The following is a 19,818-nucleotide window of genomic DNA, read 5'->3' on the forward strand; positions in this document are numbered from 1 at the left end:
TGGACAAATGTCTATTTAGATCTTTTGCCCATTTTTTTGATTGGGTTGTTTGTTTTTTTGATATAGAGCTGCATGAGATGTTTGAATATTTTGGAGATTAACCCCTTGTGGGTTGCTTCATTTGCAAATATTTTCTCTCATTCTGTGGGTTTTCTTTTCGTTTTGTTTATGGTTTCCTTTGTACAAAAGCTTTTAAGTTTAATTAGGTCTCATTTGTTTATTTTTGTTTTTATTTTCATTATTCTAGGAGGTGGATCCAAAAAGATATTGCTGCAATTTATTTCAAAGAGTATTCTGCCTATGTTTTCCTCTAAGAGTTTTATAGTATCCAGTCTTACACTTAGGTCTTTAATCCATCCATTTTGTGTTTATTATTGTATATGGTGTTAGAGAATGTTCTAGTTTCATTATTTTACATGTAGCTCTCCAGTTTTCCCAGCACCACTTATTGAAGGGCTTGTCTTTCTCCATTGTATATTCTTGCCTCTTTTGTCGTAGATTAATTGACCATAGGTTCATGGGTTGATTTCTGGGCTTTCTATCCTGTTCCATTGATCTGTATGTATGTTTTTGTGCCAGTACCATGCTGTTTTGATTACTGTAGCTTTGTAGTATAGTCTGAAGTCAGGGACCGTGATTCCTCGAGCTCTTTAGCAGGTATTTTATCAATTTCATTTCTTACTCAGACATACCAAATTAAAGATTAAATGCCATAATCACTAGCTCTGTGTATAAGCAACTTGAGGACAGACAATATGAATTATAATTCTTGTCTTCCATGGCATATTTTAGATGCACATGTAATTTGCTTTTAATTTGCATATTGAAAATTAAATTTGTGGCTCTTATGGGATAGAGTGGGTCATAAGGTGGTTGTGAGGAAATTAGAACTGTTCTTACACAGTTGGATGTCCACTCCCATGACTGCAGCATTGTCTGCTTCCAAAGAAAGTCTAGACCAAGAGTATCATCTAAGTATCCTGAGGTAATGGAGTTTCTGAAATTGTCCAACTTTCTTTCACCCCCAAAGAAGAAAAAGAGTCAGTTTCAAAATACCTTTCAATATACATATCTTCTGGGTCCAAGGTGGCATAATGTTATATTTTAAAGATAAATTTATACATTTAATTAGTATATTCTTTTTCAGAAGTCAGTATTCCCCAGGAAGTGTATATCTTCTGAAATTTCAAGAAAAATTTTTTAGGTAAACTAAGAATTAATTTCTTCTGATGCTCTCCAGTATGTCTCAGTCTATTCCATAATATGATCAATGAAAAAGATTCTTATGTATCACCACATTTGAGGTGGCTTAGTTGAAAAAATTTGAGACAGCTTACTAAATTCCTGGAAGAAAAAAAAGACACTTTTTAAATGTAGGTAAAGGCATATTGAATTTAAACATTTTTTACTTGAGATCAAAATTTCATTTTTGGAGCAAGAGTATCAATAGCAAATCATTCTTTTGTCCATTTGGATATTTGGAACATGTGGGTCTGGACATCCTCACAGGTTAAATGATTATCTCTGTCTGTTAATGCTAGAAGAGCTGATTTTTGCAAAATTTCTTAAGTCCCATCTGAGGGGAGTGGCACATGGGTTCATGTACTGTGCTAACTCTAGTCTATTGCTAGTGGCAGCTTGCAACCTTCTGAAGCCTCAGAACCTTCCTTATGTTAGGAAGGTTCTGAGGCTCATCCATGCGTAGTGAGTGGAAAAGAGTATCCTGATTGATTAACTGTGTCCTGTGTGTGTTTGACGGGTGCGGGGGAGATAGGAAATGGAGAACACTGTCTGTTTCCAAATATTTCCAGCTCCGACCTAACATGGAAAGTAAATTATCCCAGCAATTAAATGTCTTCTTTCTGGATAGATTCAATAGGGTTGGTAGCCCAGTAAAAAATGCTCCCTCACATTGCTGGAATCAAATGTGAGTGAGTAAGGAGGCTTCCTGATATTATTGGGATCTGTATTTGTCAAGGCAAGACAAAGAACTCCTCTCTCACTCTGCAGATGACTTTCACGGCCCTGGGGTGCTTTCCTGGCTTGGAGAACTTACCTTTTGGTGACCCTGTGGTGGTTTCCTCAGTGGTGTGTGTGCCCCTTTGGATGCCTGCAGGGGTGGTATCTGCAAAGTCGTCATCTATGCCACTGGTAGTTGGGAAGGGGCCCTCTGGGGTTCCCTGGATGGCAGGATTTGCTCCTGCTTGTCCTGCAGGAAGGATTCCATTCTGGACATCTGGAGTAGCCTGACTGGTGGGCAGGATGGCTCCGGGAAACAAGGGATGGAAGATAAATCCTGTTAAGATTTGGGGGGTCGCTGGCTGGAATGAGAGAAGGAAATAGAAAACAAAGTCAAAGGAACACATTTAAAAGCTGGTCAACCAGCTTTTTCTTCTTTGAGGGCAGGATTTACAGATGGAGAGGCTAGAGTCAGAAAAAACAGTACAGATTGAGCGAACGCTCAAGAGGAAGTGCCTCCCTCTCCCAAGCCAAGCCTGATGCTGGTTTCATTACTGGGATTCCTTGCTGTGCTCAGAAAGGGAAAGCCAAAATCAAGCCAGTCACAGGAAGAGGAATAATGCATCATTTGTTCATATCAGGTGTATCTGGAGGTAGAACTAAGACAGAAAATCCATACAATTACAGGGGGCTGCATTTCTGTTATTGACCTAAACCATAGTCTCTCCTTTGCCCATATTTTTTTTAGAGTAATTTAAGAGACTAAAAATTAATGGAAAAATTAGTTCAAGTAGATTAATCAATTCTTATCTCATGGTTTTCACCCCTTCAAGTTTCTTTTGACGTATTTTTCAAAGGCAGTGGAATATTCAGTCAGAAACATTTCTTTTGGCAGTTCAGCCACTGGTGTATTCCTTGAGGTTACTCAGTGGATCTTCTCTCTTTTGGACAGTCAATGATTTGCACACTGGTAATGAATGTTGTTGCCACTTACAATTGTTGTTGTTTTCCCCTGGGAATAAATTACTGTGAAAAGTTCTTCCTAAGAAGTAATAATTTGAAATCAGCTGGTTTTGGAGAGGGTTCAGGCAAGAACCAGTTCTCTGGGACCTCCCAGTTCTGACAGCATTCTCATAGAATAAAAAGCGTTGAGAACTCAAAATTAAGATACAGGTCCGTTTCTTTGAGTGTGGATCTCAATTGTTAGTTTGCATAAGCACCATCTGGAAGGCAGAAATATGCATTTTTAACCAGCGCTCCAAGTTGTCCTGGTTTGATGGTCCAGGACTGATGTTTGGAAAACAGTGTCTTAGATTTATGAGGTATTGAAACCAGAATTAGACTTATGCTGAATGAGAGATAGGAATAGAGTACAGAAAATTTCAAATTGGGAGGTGGGACTTTCATACATTTGAAATAAAGAAGGTGGCTTCCCTGGTGGCAAAGTGGTTAAGAACCTGCCTGCCAATGCAGGGGACACAGGTTCAAGCTCTGGTCCAGGAAGATCCCATATGCCGCGGAGAAACTAAGCCCGTGCACCACAACTACTGAGCTTGCACTCTAGAGTCCGCAAGCCACAACTACTGAGCCCACGTGCCACAACTACTGAAGCCCATGTGCCTAGAGCCCATGCTCTGCAACAAGAGAAGCCACCACAATGAGAAGCCTGTGCACCGCAATGAAGAGTAGCCCCCACTCGCCATAACTAGAGAAAGCCCGTGCAGCGATGAAGACCCAATGCAGCTAAATAAATAAATAAATAAATAAACAAACAAATAAATAAATAAAATAAAGACGGTGAGTGGTATCCATCATTAAAAAATAAGGCAGAAATAATAGACTATAAATTACCAGTGCACTCTATATAGTAAGGGTAAATATTGGTTCATAAAACGTGTGTGTGTGTGTTAGTTACATAAAAAATATAGCTGTTACTGTTTCGCCAAAAAAAGAAAAAAGAAAAAAGAAAAAACCCCCCATTTTTCTATCCACTGGTATAGTGGATAGAAAAATGATTTTCAATCTGGATTTACTCTTTTTTTTTGACCTTCGGACCTAATTTGCTTAAGCTTTCCGAGCCTCAGTTTCTTTTTATATAAAGTTGGGTTAAAAATCTCTACTTTGTAATCTGGTGAGGATTAAAGGCAACACATGTAAAAAAATCTACTAAGGTGCCTGTTTTATAGAATCGGGTCAGTAACTGGTAGATATGGGTGTTCATGTATCAGTGTTGGCAAAACAGCCCCATTACTTGATTTTATTTATGGACAGTCTAGCAAATCTCTACCTCTTTCATAATAGAAAGGTTTAAAAAACTGTCTTCCCAGATATTGCCTCAACTCTTTACTTCAGTGTCATGTTTAGATACCATATTAATTCAAATAATTTTTCTCTGAAAATGACTTATGGGGAAATGCATAGAAATGCCTAGTAATGGTACTATGAGTTTTATTTAGGTTCAGCCCTCTAGTTATTCATATGTATAGAGAAGAGTTAATTCATCGCCATAAGATGCTAGAAAAATAATAACTTTTTCTATAAACATTAAACACCTAAGTCAAAAAATTAATCCTTCCTGCACTAAATATCAATATGTATATTATTCTAAATCTGCATGCATTTCAGTAACTTACAGTCCTACATTTTAATCAATACAAAGTTTTAAAATATGCATTGGCTCTCTGGATAGAACTGAATCTGACATCAATATGTGGAAAACAAAAGCTAAGTCAAATTAACGGGGACAAGTAGCTGGAGAAGGATGATGAAACCCCCAGCTAGACGAAAGATAGCCTAATGCGAGGACCTATAAAAGTGTTCAGTTTATGATAGTATGCACCAGATTTAGGGGTTGTGGTCAAAAGTGACTATATGAGGATAGAAAGCAGCATTGTGGTAGCAGTGAAAGGAATTTGAAACACTAGTAATTAATTTTTTTTTGGTACCAATTCCTCTGAACTTAGGATAGCACCCTAAAAGGAAAATAACACAAGTTATTAGACAGATTTTTAATATATTTGAGGCAAGGTGTATATATGTATATATATATATATATATATATATAATAACTTAAAAACTTAAAATAGTTATAAATATTATAAAGAGATATGTGTTTATTTTCAACAATAATTTAAACTGCCTTTGTGATTTGTATCACAAAACTCAAGTCAGCACATGACATTGAACTACTAACGTTTATTATTTGAGTGATGGGAGGTCTTCTGCATTTCACAAGTTACATATCTTCTATAATTAGGTAATAGATGCACGTGAGGGGAGACTTGGAAGATGCAGAAAGCAATAAAAAAAATAATAATCCCATCATGCAGAATCTGATATTTTTTCTTGCAGATGTTTTTCAAACATTTCTTTCTTACATACTAGAAGTCATGTAATTTTTACAATTTGTGTCTTACCTTTTCTTTTAATACTACGCAGCAATCATTTAACCACATTACCAACAAATTTTAATAAATATAATTTTGAATGGTCACAAAGTATTTGCTTTTATGTTGTACAGTTTACATAATAATTTTCCTTTTGTTTAAATGTAGGTTGCACCTAATATTCTTCTCTACTATAAAGTTATTTTGATGAATTTATTTGTAAATAAACCTTTGCTGTATTTCAGATTATTTTCTTGGAATGTGTTCCCATATGTGGAATTAAGAGTTAATATGAATTTAATACTTGATTCTGCTTTTAGAAGTAAAAACTGCCATCTGATGTTCATATTTGATCTTGGGTCTTGGTAATTTTATCAATGATCTCAAGAATGACCTTTCACAAAGAAAAATAGAGAGAGAGGAAAGTGTGTCATTTTTAGGGAAAAGATATATAGTTAATAAATAAATTTGAAATAAAAATACCCCAAATCATTAATTATTAGATCAGCCCATTAATTTAATATTTTCTTAACAGTGTGGTTTAAAGGATTGACTGGTTGCTTCATCTGTGACATTTACTAACTGTGTGATTGTAAATAAATAACTAACTGTAAGTATTGCCAGTTACTCATCTTCACATTAGAAATAAAAATATTGTCTATAAAAGTTTGTTTTGAAGATTAGATGAGATAGTACATAATAAATAAAAAGTACTAGAACAGTGCCTGGCACATAGTAAGTGCTCAATAATTATTCTTGTTATTATCAGTGTCCATACAGTGCAAAGTAAATAGGAAACTTGGCAACTGTCTGGTGAATTGAGATAGGATGAAATATTTCACACTAAGATGATTTAAAATAAAAATCATATTACAAAATAATCTTACCTGGGCTCCAAGGTGTGCTACAATAACAGGTAACACCTGAAAAAAGAGCGAAAGACATAGGAAAATATATACTAAAAGGTAAGTTCTGGTAGATGATATAAATATTGAGACTTTTAAAAAGTATACAATATTTACTGAATAGATATTTGTTTAATGTATCATCTATGATCATATATATGGACTCATAGAGCAGGATGGGAATTGGAACTCATCCAGTTTGTAAAAAGAAGATTAGACCCAGAGATTTAGAAACCAGTCCAAAGCAGCACATTTAAAAGGTAGAAGTTAGTAAATTGGATGAACAAAAAATAACTTTGATCTCAGGCTATCCCCAAACTTAAAATTATTCCAAGCAATCAGGTTGATAAAATCCATGTGTTTCTTTTATATGGCATCTCAGAAGATACATGAAAACATGTAATGGATATTTTAAAATATCAAGATTTCTTGAAGCATGTGTACTTAGTCTCATAATGGTTGCCTGGATATTTTGCTATTAAAATAGAACACTGGAAGGAAATTTTGGTTGATATTGTTCAACAACGCTCATCCTAACAGAGTTCTTAGAGCTAAGTGAGAAATACCACACTGGTCACTGATAACTACGTAAATGTTATGAATCTGTAGTTGGAAAGATCTGGGTGAGGAGTTGGTGTGCTCTAGCATTCTAAGAACTAACCATAGGGTTTGTCAGAAAGAACTAGGGTTTTAAGGTTTATTTTTATTTCTGTAGAAACTCATAGAGTGTCACAAAAGTTATCAAAATGGGACTTTTAATATGCCAGACCTAAAAGATTTGAAAGTTTTATAAAAAGACTCTTAACTTTATTATTTCTCAAGAAGTTTGTACAGTAACACCCATAATGCCAAAAGGTAAAAAGTACACACATTTAAGAAAAAGCCTTACTCTCTGTCAGATCCCTGGCTACTGACCAAAAGCAACTCATCTTCAGGGTGGCAAGTGGAAAAGTGGATTGAAGGGAAGGGACACAGGATTTGGGAGAAAACAAAATTGAAACTTCTTCTTTAAAGGCAAATTGGAAGGAACAGAAAGATACAAAAGGAAACCACAGATGTCTAAGTAAAAAATGTATCGTAAGAATTAAGTAATGTAGCACCAATGTAACACGGAGAAAAAGTGTTAGTTTTTGATAGAGAAATTGTTTGAAATAATAATAGCTAACACATATTGAATGAGTACCATGTATAGGCACTGTTCTAAATGTTTTACGTAGATTTACTCATTTAATCCTAACAGGTCTAGTGGTAGATTCTCATTAATCTCTATTCTATATGACAAAGAAAGTGAGTCACAGAGGGTTAGGTAACTTGCCCACGTAGGTAGTAAGTGGAGAGCTGGGATGTGACCAGAAGTTTTGGGGTTCTAGAGTTCACTCTTAGCCACTCTGGCCTGGCTTAGATAAATGAACGCTGTGGGCAGCTGCCCAGGTTTCTGGCAGGGACATAAGGTCCTCTGCATAGGGAGAGACAGGGTCGGAGGGACTGGGGCTGAGCAGGAGAAGGCATGTGTGGGGACTCTTGGTGGTGGCATAGCCTAGAGACATCGAAGAATCCCCACAGAGAACGAGGATTGATTTATAGTATTGCATGTTGGGGAGCGTGCAATGTCGAACCGTCTCTACTGAATCTTTAGTAACATCTACAGTGCCCACTTATGCCTTTGACTCCAGTGGATATATTGTTTGGTGGATATGAAGATGTACTAAGCCTGACTTCCAGGTTAGAGCAGGCCAGCAATTGAAACCGAAACTGGGCAATTGGCAGATAGATTACACCAGGGTCATGTAGTAAAGAGATTCTCATTTTATTTGCTACTCTCTCTAGTCTTTTTCTGAGGATCACTTTTGTTATTAAGATATAAATAAGCAGCAAATACTTTGAGTGAAGGCTCTGATACATCTGTAAGAAATAAGTATGACTGATAGACAAGTATACACATCAATATTAAAAAAAGAAATGTAAAAATTAGTTACGTTACAGATTTTTACAAATATGAATAAATGAAGCAGTATAGAGTTTCTTGTGTTGTTATTTTGGACAAAAGGCAAAGAAAAAAGTATTAGTTGCATATGATATAGAATTTAAATTGAGCAGCTTAAAATAATTTTGTCAATTAAACTCAGCTTTGATTATAATTACTAATTAATATAAGCTTGCTACTATAAGTTGGATGTGTCCATAGTGGTAGGAAGATGGTTAGGGTATAGTCATGCTTCATTATTTGGGAATGTGTATTAAAAGTCTTACAGTTTTGAATATCTTTGGACCCACAAATTCTATTCCTAAGAACTGGTCTTAAAGAAATAATCACTGAAATGGTCAAAGACTTAGTCAAAGGATGTTCACTGTAGAATTGTTTATAGAAGCAAAAATTTTGGAAAAAACCCAAATTTTTGCAATATGATGGAATACTAGCAATCATTAAAAACAATGTTATAAGTGATTCACAATGTTATAAGTGAATATTCAAAATATAGGAAAGACTATTCAAAATGTATTAAGTGAAAAAAATAGATTATAGAACATCAGATATAGTAAGAACATATTGTCTTTAAAAAGTATACTTATATGCATAGAAAAAAGAGTGGAAGGACATAATCTAGAATGCTGACAGTGTTTAATTCTGGCTGATAGGCTTATGGGTGAATTTTATTTTTTCTTTTTGCTTATCTGTGTTTTCTAAATTCTCTATAGTTAACATATACTATGTATATAATAATCAAGAAAGCTTCTACAAAAAATTAGACCATTATATGGGAATGATAGGGGCTGAGGTCATGTGTTAGGGAGAATTAGTTAACAATAACCAATTTAGTCATAAAGGAATCATTGTATTTTTCTCCAGAGTCATTAAACTATTTAGAGAAGTTCCAAGAAGACAAAATTTAGGCTTTGCAGTTAAAATGCAAACACTTCTGAAAGAGGTGATGTCCTAAGTATGTCATTTATATCTTCATGTGAGGGGTTTTTTGGGGGGTTTTCCTGAAAGCAAATAATGATGGCAGGAAAAAAGGAACTAGAGAGTCCTTGGGGACTCGAGAGGAGGCATGAAAAAAGCACACAAAAAGGATGAGATTAGATTTGCTGGAAATAAACTTTATCTATCTCTTATTTTTTTCTTTGGAATGATTTTGGTCACCCAGAAGGTCTTCAATAGAAACAGAGCAAGCTGGAGAAGAATCCTGATACCTCTCAATCCCCCCGTTTATTCTTTACTTCTCGATCTTCCCCAACTCTTCACATTTCCTGTTACCTATTACAAATGTATTCTAGACAGGTTATGGGGCAGCATGCTGTTTTCTGGGTGTGTTCTCATGGGATTTCAGCAAGAACCAAATTGCCAAAGACTGCTTTAAGTTTAGTAGGACATCCCTCTGCAAATTACCAGGGTAGAACTTTAAAGAACCTTGAAAATATTCTTTCCTCCCCTTTAGGCTTTCACCTGAGGGAAAGTGCTCCCCATTGTTAAACTTAGTAGGTCTTTGAACTCACTTGTGGTTGCAGCTGCTGCTGTACCTTCAATCCCCCCAAGGTCAGTGGGAGGGTCTGGGTACCAGGTGCCATCCCTGCAACAGGATTTAGCTGTAGGGCAACGAGGAAGATTTTCATTGTGTTGTTTCAGTTTGAACATCCAGGACCCGAATTCGTATTTACTAAATGTAAAAGGGAGGATTTGCTATGCAAATATATAGTACACTACATTGCATTTGGAATTAGATATAGAAATGAAGTTCAAAGACTTGTTTAGTCTACTAGTACAACCATCAAGTCCAGGACTAATTTTCTCATATTAAGTTTTTCTTTGGCATTTAACCCATTCTCCTGAGGATTACTTAAGTGATTCTATATTTGCCTTCCCTTTTTGGCTGTAACAGCAAGGGTTCCTGGAATTTTTCTGATGACTTTCTTATGAAGAACTGAGTTCCTTCATAGGTATCCCCATGAAAATTGTGAGTGTCAGAATAAAGTATCTAGTCTGAATATGGTCTAGTACTATATTTAAATCTGACCAGTGGAAAAAGTCCATTTTAAGCAGAAAAGAAACATTATTTTATCCCCCCAACAGATTAAACTATACAGATATTCTATGAAAAGAATGTAGATCTTTCTACCCCTTCTTGTTTGCTCTTGTTTTTGGGGCAATGATAGCAGTCATAGTGTTTGTGTGGGTATGTGGATGTTGTAAGGGCCGTGAGGAAGATGTGTCAGAGGAATGGGGAGGGGAGCTCAGAGAGGAGGTGAGAAGAACTAAAGAAGTAAAGACTTAAGAATTAGATTAATTCCTTTAGAGATTCGCTTGCTAAGAAAATTTTCTAATGATGTATTGAATAGCATTCAACTCTCTTTGGCTTTTCTCTGTCACTACAATGAATATGTGTGCATGTGTACATCTATGGATACACACACACACATATCCTCCACATTAGGTATTATTTTTATTTAACAATGGATATTAAAATGATAAAAAAGAGTACTTACCAGTTGCAGGTCTGACCCCAGTGTGAGCATCTGTGTCAATGGAATTAGACTTAAAGAAGGGAAGACCTGCAGGGCATTGAAATTGATGTGTGAGACAAGAGGTTGTCTGGTTTTACAATGCTGTCAGTGGAGGATATCCTCAAGTAACCTATACTCCAGTCACAGGTGGATTTACCACAAAGGTAAAGCTTCAGGGCCTCTCACTAGCATTGCCCCCTTCCGTGGCCCTCGGAGGCACCCTAGCAATGTGTCAAGTTTAAGGTATTTATCAGCTTAAAAATGTGTAATTTACTCTTATTTCTTATCTCATTATAAATTATTCACTTTAATAACTAATTTTACATATCTAACTTTGTATTATTTTTCAAAGAAGGTCCCCAAAGCTTCTAGTTCCTTAAGGAGGGAGGTTGGCTACTGACATGAGTATTCTATAATGTCCATAGACCAAAAAGAGAACTTTAGACTGGTATTATTGTACTGTTTCACAAAGTCTAGACGTAGGTAAGGAGAGGTCCTTTTGAACAGAGGAAGGGTGGGAAGAAGGAGGTGGGTAGCCAGGAGACCATGCAGTTTTCAAATGTACTTAAATATGTTTCAAAGACAGATTTTACAGTAACACATCAGCTCATCAGCAACAATGAAATTTAAGAAAACCACGAGGAAATCTGCAATTATTTTTATAGATTACTTCTTAATCCCTGCTAGTTCTGGCAAATACCATACATGATTAAGTCACAGTACTTCAAGGGCATAGATGACCAAGCTTTTTCAACAAGTGTAGCTATTGCTTTTCAGAGTTTACTAGATTTGGTTGCTAAACCAAATTATTATTCAGACAAAAGGAAAAAGAATGAAGATGTGTTGCTTTTCCTGCTCAAAGTTTTGAAAAAAAGTATGTTTCTTGTTTTTATTTTCCCCCAAATAAAGCTTTTCTCTCTGTTGCTCAGTCATGAGACTTTGGATGAATCTTGATTTTAAATCCACTAGTCTTAACATGTTTCCTTTGCTGGTCTCTAAATGTTCCCCATTGTAGGACTCTTACCTGATTTGGCTGTTGTTGGTTTAGCAGTGTTGCCTGATCTGGAACCAGCTTTGTTGGAGGAAGTACCAAAGCAGTGTTGAGCTGCATCTGTGATACCAAATTTTTGCAGAAGCAGGGATGTGTTTGAGGTTTTGTATCCATTTATTTCCAGGAGGTAACAAGTTGACCCAAATGCAAAAACATGTGTCTTTAGCCTCTGTGTGTTTTGGAGCAGTTTTAACTCCGTGGAACATTTTTTTTTTTTTCATTTATATACTTTTATTTGGGAATGTTTAAATCAATACAGAGAAAACTAAATTTCAGAGACACTGAATATCATTAGTTTGAATATCATTACTTTATTATAAAAGAAACACGGAAATTATTTACAGGATGAAAGATTTCAGAACTTCAGTGGCAGCTTCACATGATGCCATTTCAATAGTGACTTATTTTAGTCGACATATTTTCCAAGAATGTCACCATCTCTAAATAAGAAATAATCCTTGTCATCTAGAACTACTTTGGTGCCTCCATATTCTGGAGAAGAACTTTATCTCCAACTTTCACACTAACTGGTTGAATCTCTCCACCCTTTCCTTTAGAGCCTGATCCAACAGCTACTACCATTGCTTGCAATACTTTTCCTTGCGATTTTTCTGGAAGCATAATGCCTCCTTTGGTTACAACTTCGGGTGCACTTCTTTCAACTAATACTCGGTCAAAGAGGGGAAGAAACTTTCTAAATACCTGTCCTGCCATGACTCGGGTTGCCGCACTTCGTACTCTCGCTCTCTGGCCGCCGCCGCCGCCGCAAAGGAGAGCCCGTGGAACATTTTGTGCATGACAGGAGATGGAATTGTGGAGCGGAAAAGTGCCAGACCAGGAGGGGTGCTGTGGGGAGGGACAGAAGGTGAGGTAGGGCACATGGATTTCTGGTGGTAGTTCCTAGGTTCCCATTTCTGTTCTGAAAGTGCTTTCCTCCTTTTCCAGGACATGAAATATATAGTCCACACCTTAGCTCTATACACATTCGCTTTTTCCCAAAGCTTGAAGGTAAGCTGCCATGATTTCTACTGCATTTTCACAAAGCTTCCTAATTTTACCTCGTGCCTGACAAGTCACTTCCTGTAATGGAAATTCTGTCCCCTTCCTGGCCAGGGTATTTTCCTAGTGTATTAAGAATAACTGAATTTTAGGGGTAAAAATCTCCTTGAATCCATATGATCTAGTTGTACTGTTTTATAGATGAGGGAAGTGAGAAGCAATGTCACCTGCCAAGGTGATATTTTGAGTTGCAGAGCCTGTACTAGGATCCCTGCAAGTGCTTTTAGTCCTTGAAGAAATGAATCCTTCTATTTGTTTTTCTTTGTACTCCATCTGCATTCAGGTGGAAGCTCTCTGGCCAGGTTGACTCTGGTTGGCATTTGCTCCTGGCTGTATCCCCAAGGGCAGTGTGCTGGGGGCTCCCAGCACTGCATTAACCCTTGGGTCACTTGGATATATCCTGGAGCTACCAATGACTCTTGATTTCACTTTGGTCCTTTCTCTCAGTTGTAAGAGGTAAGATTGGCACTATCTGTCCTTAGGGGTCCCTTTAAGCCTTAAGATTATGTAAGTATAAATTCTGCAAATGTGTTTTCATCCACTACGATCCACTGTCAGCATGGCAGTCAGAGGGATCCTTTGAAAACAACAGTCTGGTGTGTTCACGTCTTTGTTCAATCTCTGCCTTGACTTCTGTTTTCAGCCAGGGACAATACAATGGCCTAAAATGCCCTCAGGCCCTGGGCCCCCAGTGCCTCTCTAACCTTCCATCCTACCTCATTTTCTCTTGTTCACTCTGCTACTGCTATTTAGGCTCCTTGCTGTCTCTGGGACACTCAAGGCCGATTCTTGCCTCAGAGCCTCACCTCCACCTGTTCCCTCTGTCTGGAATGCCTTTTTCCCGTCATTGGCTCACTTCCTCGCCGGCTTCACGTTGTTGCTCGAGCTCACCTTCTTTTTGAGGCCTAGCCTGACTACTCTTCTGAGTATGCAACTTGTCCCATCTCCAGTGCGTACCCTATTCCCAAACTTCTGATTTACTGAAAACAATTGCTAGGCTGCTTTAAGTGTTCGCATTTGCAAATTGATTCATTTTATATACCTTTATGATAATTCAATAAATTCATGTACAAATAATTTTAAAAAACCTTGTCTATGTGTCCTGAGTTTTATTTGATAAATACCAATACTATACCTAACAGACACTTTAATGTTACTTCCCACATTCCCTGCACCACTGTTTCTAACTGCGCTCCCAATCTGCATTAACCTGCACAGTACTCCTCAGTCCACTTTGAATAATAACTGTGCTCCAGGAGAGTTTTATTTGTCTTGAGTCTTTACAAATTTTATAGGAATTTAAATTCACTAGAGACACCTTATTTAGAAGAACCTTTTGGCAAACTTGTTCGGTGAAGCGCAAAATCCATGTTTTACAAAGAATTTAACTTCCTAATTTACCTTGTTTAAACATCACATTTTTGTAGACAACTTCTTTAAAGGACAAATGTATATTTGCAGTGAAATAAGAAGGAGGTTGGTTATTCATGTTTTGTTCCATCCCCTCCCCCCACCAAGATCACCCTGTTCAGGTCCTTCATAGAACTAATCATGGTTATAATTTATAATTTAACATTAAAAATATTTTTTAGTATCTATAGCCCTTGTAAACACCATGAAGGATCATGCCTTTTTTTCTTACCATTGTATCTTCAGCAACTAGCACAATATATGGTATACAGAGAGTTTTCAATAAATATTTGCTGATTGTATAGATGAGTAAGGAAGTGTTAAGTGAGCTTGAGGCCTAACTGAGAATGGTTTCTTTTTGTTCTGCTAATTCATAGTAAATATTTAAAATTTTTTTCTTGTTGTCCACACTGAAGCATCTCAAACAAAGGGAAATTCACTTAGAGACCCAAACCACCCATATTATGTCTATAAAATATTGGACAGTTGGAATACGTGTTTGAATACTAGTGCTATTTTTTGTTCAAAAAACTGTTATATATGAACATGTTTTGTGATGAAATGTTCTAAGTAAAAAATATTGACTGCTTTCTAATATTCCCTTACTATTGCACGGTTTGGTAGACCTTTTAGAGTTTATACAATCTAGATGTTTCGTGCTTCCAATTAGAAAAATCAGAATGTTTTAGTTTACATCTTTAGTCATGAGAAAATAATTAGTTGGCAAGAAAATCTTAACTTCTTTTTGGAAGTAGAATAATTATCCACTTTGAGCAGACATAATCTAAAGCATTCCTTTTTCTCCTAATTTCTACCCTATTTCTCTGCCAAAATAATCAAAATTAATTTATTATTCAAAATAAATCAAATAATCAATAATTTATTCAAAAATAAATCAAAATAATAATAAAAATTAATTTATTATAAAATTAATCCACTCAATCCACGATAGATTGGATGCATTTTAACAATATAAGTACATTGAAATATGCACTAATACTTCATTAGTTTATCATCTTTCAACTTGGAAAATAAAAACAGGAAACTAAAGGAATGGGTCACGGAGCAGTTTTAGCAGAGGGCAAGGAGAGAGAGAGGTGCAGCTAAGGCTGGTTGGTTCATAAAATATACATTTTGCACTTACTGGTAATGACAGAGTTGATCCTAGAAGACAAAACAGTAGAATCGTAGTCTTCATGTTCAAATTACTACCTGAAACAACAAAATAGTGTTATTCTTTCACTCTATTTTTTTTCTTTTTGAGACAAGGTGGTACTTGAAAAAAAAGAATGCTCTATTTGAAACATGGTCATTTCTGTTACCTTTCTGTTCACTAGGCAAAATGTACAGGTGAGACAATATGCAAAGTCCAGTTGATTTCTCTAGTTTCTATGATGAAAAATTTTACCCTTTGATGAGCTGTGAGTTTGTAGGAGGAATTTAAACTTGACTTCAGGAGGCTGGCAACTGAGGGACCAATCAGGACTTAGCTGTCTGTGAAATCATTTGGTTTCTTTCATTTCCCAACACTTCATTAGGTGAGTTATTAGCTGCAGACATCATATTACCCAATGTCTACCATTTGACTAGAGGGTATTTCAGGAAGATATACCTTGTGTAATTTAAAAAAATTGCAGACAAGGAAAAATTACAATCCTTCTTCACCTCCATCTCCTTCCCAAATGACTTCCCAGACGTCCCTATTTTATCATGTATACATGATAAATCAAACATCAAAATATAACTGTGTATGTTAAAAAATAAGACCTATTATGTTTATTGCTCTGCAATTTACTTTTTTACTTAAGAAATAATGGATGACCATATATGTCAGTACAGATTTATTTCATGTATTTAATGACTACATTTTATTACATTTCCTTTTGATGGAAATTTAATCCATTCCCATTTTAGTTTGTAATTATAAAAGTGGTACAATGAACATCCTTATAAAATTTTTTCACACATGTGGGAGTATTTCTGTAGGTATTATTCCTAGAAGTACTGTAGTAAAGGATATGTATGTTTTAAATTTCAATAAGTATGGCCAAATTTCCTTCCAGAAAAGTTGAATGGTGTACTTTATTTTAAACAGGGAAAAATCTACTGTAAGCTAAGCAAAATGCAGGGATCCACTGAGGTTTCTTTCACAGAAAGAACAATGAGGTGCTCACCATAGGTTTTCAGGGCCCCAGGCTTCCCCTGGAGTTTTTGAGATATGCCTCTTCTTTAACGATTTATATATGGAGGGAGGTGGGGTCTGTTCAACAAATTTTGAGTCCAATCAAAGATAAATCTGTGTCATGCCAGGATTTCACAAGGAAGGCCATCTTAGTTCCTATTTTTTGTTGGCCATGCTGTGCTGAACAGGGATCGAACCTGTGCCCCCTGCAGTGGAAGGGTGGAGTCTTAACCATTGCACCACTAGGGAAGTCCCATCGAAGGCCATCTTAGATTTGGCTAGTTTTAGAATACAGAATGTCTGTCTGAGACGATGAGTTGTTCCCAAAACCTTTTCTGTAACTATTCATTACACAATCATCTTTTGTTACTGTCTGGTAAGAATGGGGGAAACACAAAGGTTAACCCGTATGTGCTTGGTAAATGTAATCCTAGGAGTATTCACAGGTACGAAGGGGAGCGTGGTTAATTTTGTTGGGGACAGAGAGCAGAGAAGCCCAGTAGAGGAGGTGACATTTGAACTAGGTTTTGAAGAATAAAAAGAATCCATTCATTAAGAATGCAAGGAGAGCAGAACAAGTGTTTACATATGAAGGAGAGATGTTATTGTTGCTTATCCCTGCAACAAAATGAGGTGAGGCTAGCAGTGAAAGATAGGGTTGGAGAGATACCTAATTTTAATCACCTGTAGTATTTTTGATTGTTTGCTTCTATTATTTATTTTGGCTCTTGATCAGACATTATCTCACACAGCTCCTTCATTATTTCCTAATTGTATGTTTCTCTTGAACTAGATGGAAAGTTCCTGGGGCCTCGTCTTATATTTCTTTAGTGTCTTCTATGTTAATATCTTTCTAGAGCAGCAGATAGTCACTGCGTGTTGATGGATAAATGGTAGAGGTATATACTATAGGGAGTTGGAGCAAGGTGGAATTCAGAGAAGAGATGGGACTTTAAGTGGATCTGAAGGATATATATGATTGATGGGACAGAGAATAGCATGGTAAAGAGGGTGAAATTAAGAGGAACAATGAAACATAAGAGCTGAAGTATGTGGAAGGGAAGCAACTTTATGTTCTCACAGGCTTTCATAGACATATTCATTCATTCTTTTACTCAGTCAATTCATTCTTCCAACCCATCATTTAGCATATATTCACTCTATGTTCTGCTAGCATTGTTTCAGTTCCTGGGAATAAAACAGTGAATGGAAGGGGCAAAAATCCTTGCCCTTAAAGAGCTTACATCTTGTGGGGGAACATTAAATAGTCAAGCCTCATTGCGTGGGGGGGAGCCCACCACACTGGGGAATCCCCTCTCCCCTGGGCATTATTTTCAGTGAATGTGTAGGGGGAGGGGCTTCCTTAAATATATATATTTTTTCTTTTTTGGAAGAGGCAGAGTTGAATTTTATGCCACTGTTTTTCCTTGGCTTAGGTGAGGAGACGGGTTCTATTCCCAATCTAGAGTATGGTGCTAATGAATAGCTCATTTGAATTGAATCACTGTGTGACTGTCTGGACATCAGGTGATTCAGGGAACTGACAGTGCATCAAATGCCTGTTGCAGAAGTGTTTCCAGCCCCAAGCTAGAATGGGACACACCCTAGCTTGGAAAATGAGCAGTCAGTAGACTTTGGCCAAAATAAACAAGGGAAATTAAGAAGGGTGAGTAATTTCTTAGACAAGGAATTTTAAGTTTGAAAGCTGATAACTTGGAATAATTTAATTATGGAGGTGTGTGTCAAGAAATATGTACTATAAAAGGGAAAAATTCCTCAATCATTCCAAAACTGAGAGACATCAGCAAAAACAGTGAGGTAATTTATATTTCTTAAATAACTTATGATATCAGGATTCATTAAAGTGTTTTGTGAACTACAGGTGACATCTAGCCCTGTAGGTCTAGACATTTCTTGATGTTTCTTATTGGTTTTAGTTTTAAGTTTCTTTGGTTTATGGAATCTTTTGAGAATCTGATTGAATCTATCCACCATCTCCTCAGAAAAAATGCACATATGCCCATGAACACAATGTGTATCAGACAACACATGTGTTTCATGGATCTCCTGAGAGCCTAACTGTGAAGACCTAGGTTAAGAGTCTCTGGTTTAGAAGAATCCTGGTGAAACCTCTTTTGTGCGATCCCTGAACTTTCTAGGATTTCTCAAGCCAAGTAATGTACCCTCTTCCCAACTCCATTACACCCAATGGATGTGGGAAGATAGGAATTACCCAGACCCAAGGCACTCTTTGTGAATCCCAGTCTAAGAGGACCCGTTTGTCAATGAAAAGATAAAGTAGACTGGAAACCTCTTTTTCTCCTTCTACCACTTGATCATTCAATCACAGTATTAAAAGGATTTGAGACACATGATTGCTATTTATTATTGTGATATTGTGATAGCGTGATTGAATAATTAAGTAAATTAATAGTTGGAAACTGCAGTCAGCATTCCCTGGTGCATAATAATTCCAACAACACCTATTAAACATAAACCTAAATTGTGCTAGCCCAGGCATTGTACTAGATGCTAGGGTACAAAAGTGAATAAGACAGAATACCTGCTTACATTCTTATGGGAAATACAGCCAGTATCAATCACTGTATAATGTGCAGGTGAAATGGAAGTATGCACTGGAGGTCAGAAAAGAGCCTTAGTGGATTTTTATCTTGTTTCTCTAAATTCGTTCATGATATTCCCTCTGCCCGGAGTCTCCCATTTCATCTCTGGCTGTCAGTGTTCTACTCATTCTTAAAGATCCTTCTTTATGCTACAATTGTCATTGTCTTTCTTCCCCTAATTTGGAGTCAGGCTTTCTTTTCCTTCCCTGAAACTCTGTTTTAACTAATGAATTTCTTATTTATTTTATTCTACTTTGGCTGATGCTATTGTTATTTGTGTTCTTATTTTGATATATTAGATTTAAAGGAAGATCATGTGTCTTGTTCATTTTGTATTCTTTGTACAACCCAGCAAAGTATCTTGCATGTGGTAGAGCAATAAATATGAGTTGAATTGAGTTATCACTTTGTAAATTTACAAAATTCTTTAAAATTGTTGACCAGTTCATACTACCCAGAGGAAATTAGGGTATATGCTTGAAAACCTTCTGTAGAGCCACTTTTCTATGGAGTGGTTTGATGAATGTCAGAAGGACAGCCACTGAATTAAGTATATCTAAAATTCTACTAAATAGAAAAAACTATATAGGTTTATTACTAATCTCTTGAAGTTTTTTCAGATTGGGTATTGGGAAAATATGTCCAGACTTCTTGGGAGAGTGGGTTGGCCATTGGTCATAGGTGATAAAGTTCAGTATGTAATGTCATTAGAAATACTGGATACATTATATCAAATTTCCAC

The 19,818-nt window shown here is 36.5% G+C and overlaps 1 protein-coding gene and 1 pseudogene across 1 annotated transcript; both read right to left on the reverse strand.

Moving 5' to 3' along the window:
• Window positions 1-1,336: 1,336 nt before the first annotated feature.
• AMTN (amelotin) lies at window positions 1,337-15,468 on the reverse strand. Its single transcript, XM_059923826.1, has 8 exons — window positions 15,415-15,468; window positions 11,775-11,861; window positions 10,733-10,798; window positions 9,746-9,835; window positions 6,233-6,268; window positions 4,905-4,931; window positions 2,057-2,321; window positions 1,337-1,344 (listed from the first exon to the last, which is right to left on the reverse strand). Exons 1-8 carry the CDS (start codon window positions 15,466-15,468, stop codon window positions 1,337-1,339), a joined length of 633 nt encoding a protein of 210 aa, XP_059779809.1.
• Window positions 12,082-12,523, reverse strand: LOC132366466 (10 kDa heat shock protein, mitochondrial-like; annotated as a pseudogene).
• Window positions 15,469-19,818: the final 4,350 nt, after the last annotated feature.

This window comes from Balaenoptera ricei, chromosome 5, assembly GCF_028023285.1.
Source record: "Balaenoptera ricei isolate mBalRic1 chromosome 5, mBalRic1.hap2, whole genome shotgun sequence".
NCBI lineage: Eukaryota > Metazoa > Chordata > Mammalia > Artiodactyla > Balaenopteridae > Balaenoptera > Balaenoptera ricei.

What these genes read in the sequence shown, in the direction of transcription:
- AMTN (XM_059923826.1), bottom strand. Translation starts at nt 15,468, where the DNA reads ATGAAGACTACGATTCTACTGTTTTGTCTTCTAGGATCAACTCTGTCA. An exon ending in GATCAACTCTGTCATTACCA is followed by an intron (nt 11,862 to 15,414) that starts GTAAGTGCAAAA and finishes TTGGTATCACAG; the next exon opens with ATGCAGCTCAACACTGCTTT. An exon ending in TGGGGTCAGACCTGCAACTG is followed by an intron (nt 9,836 to 10,732) that starts GTAAGTACTCTT and finishes GTTGCCCTACAG; the next exon opens with CTAAATCCTGTTGCAGGGAT.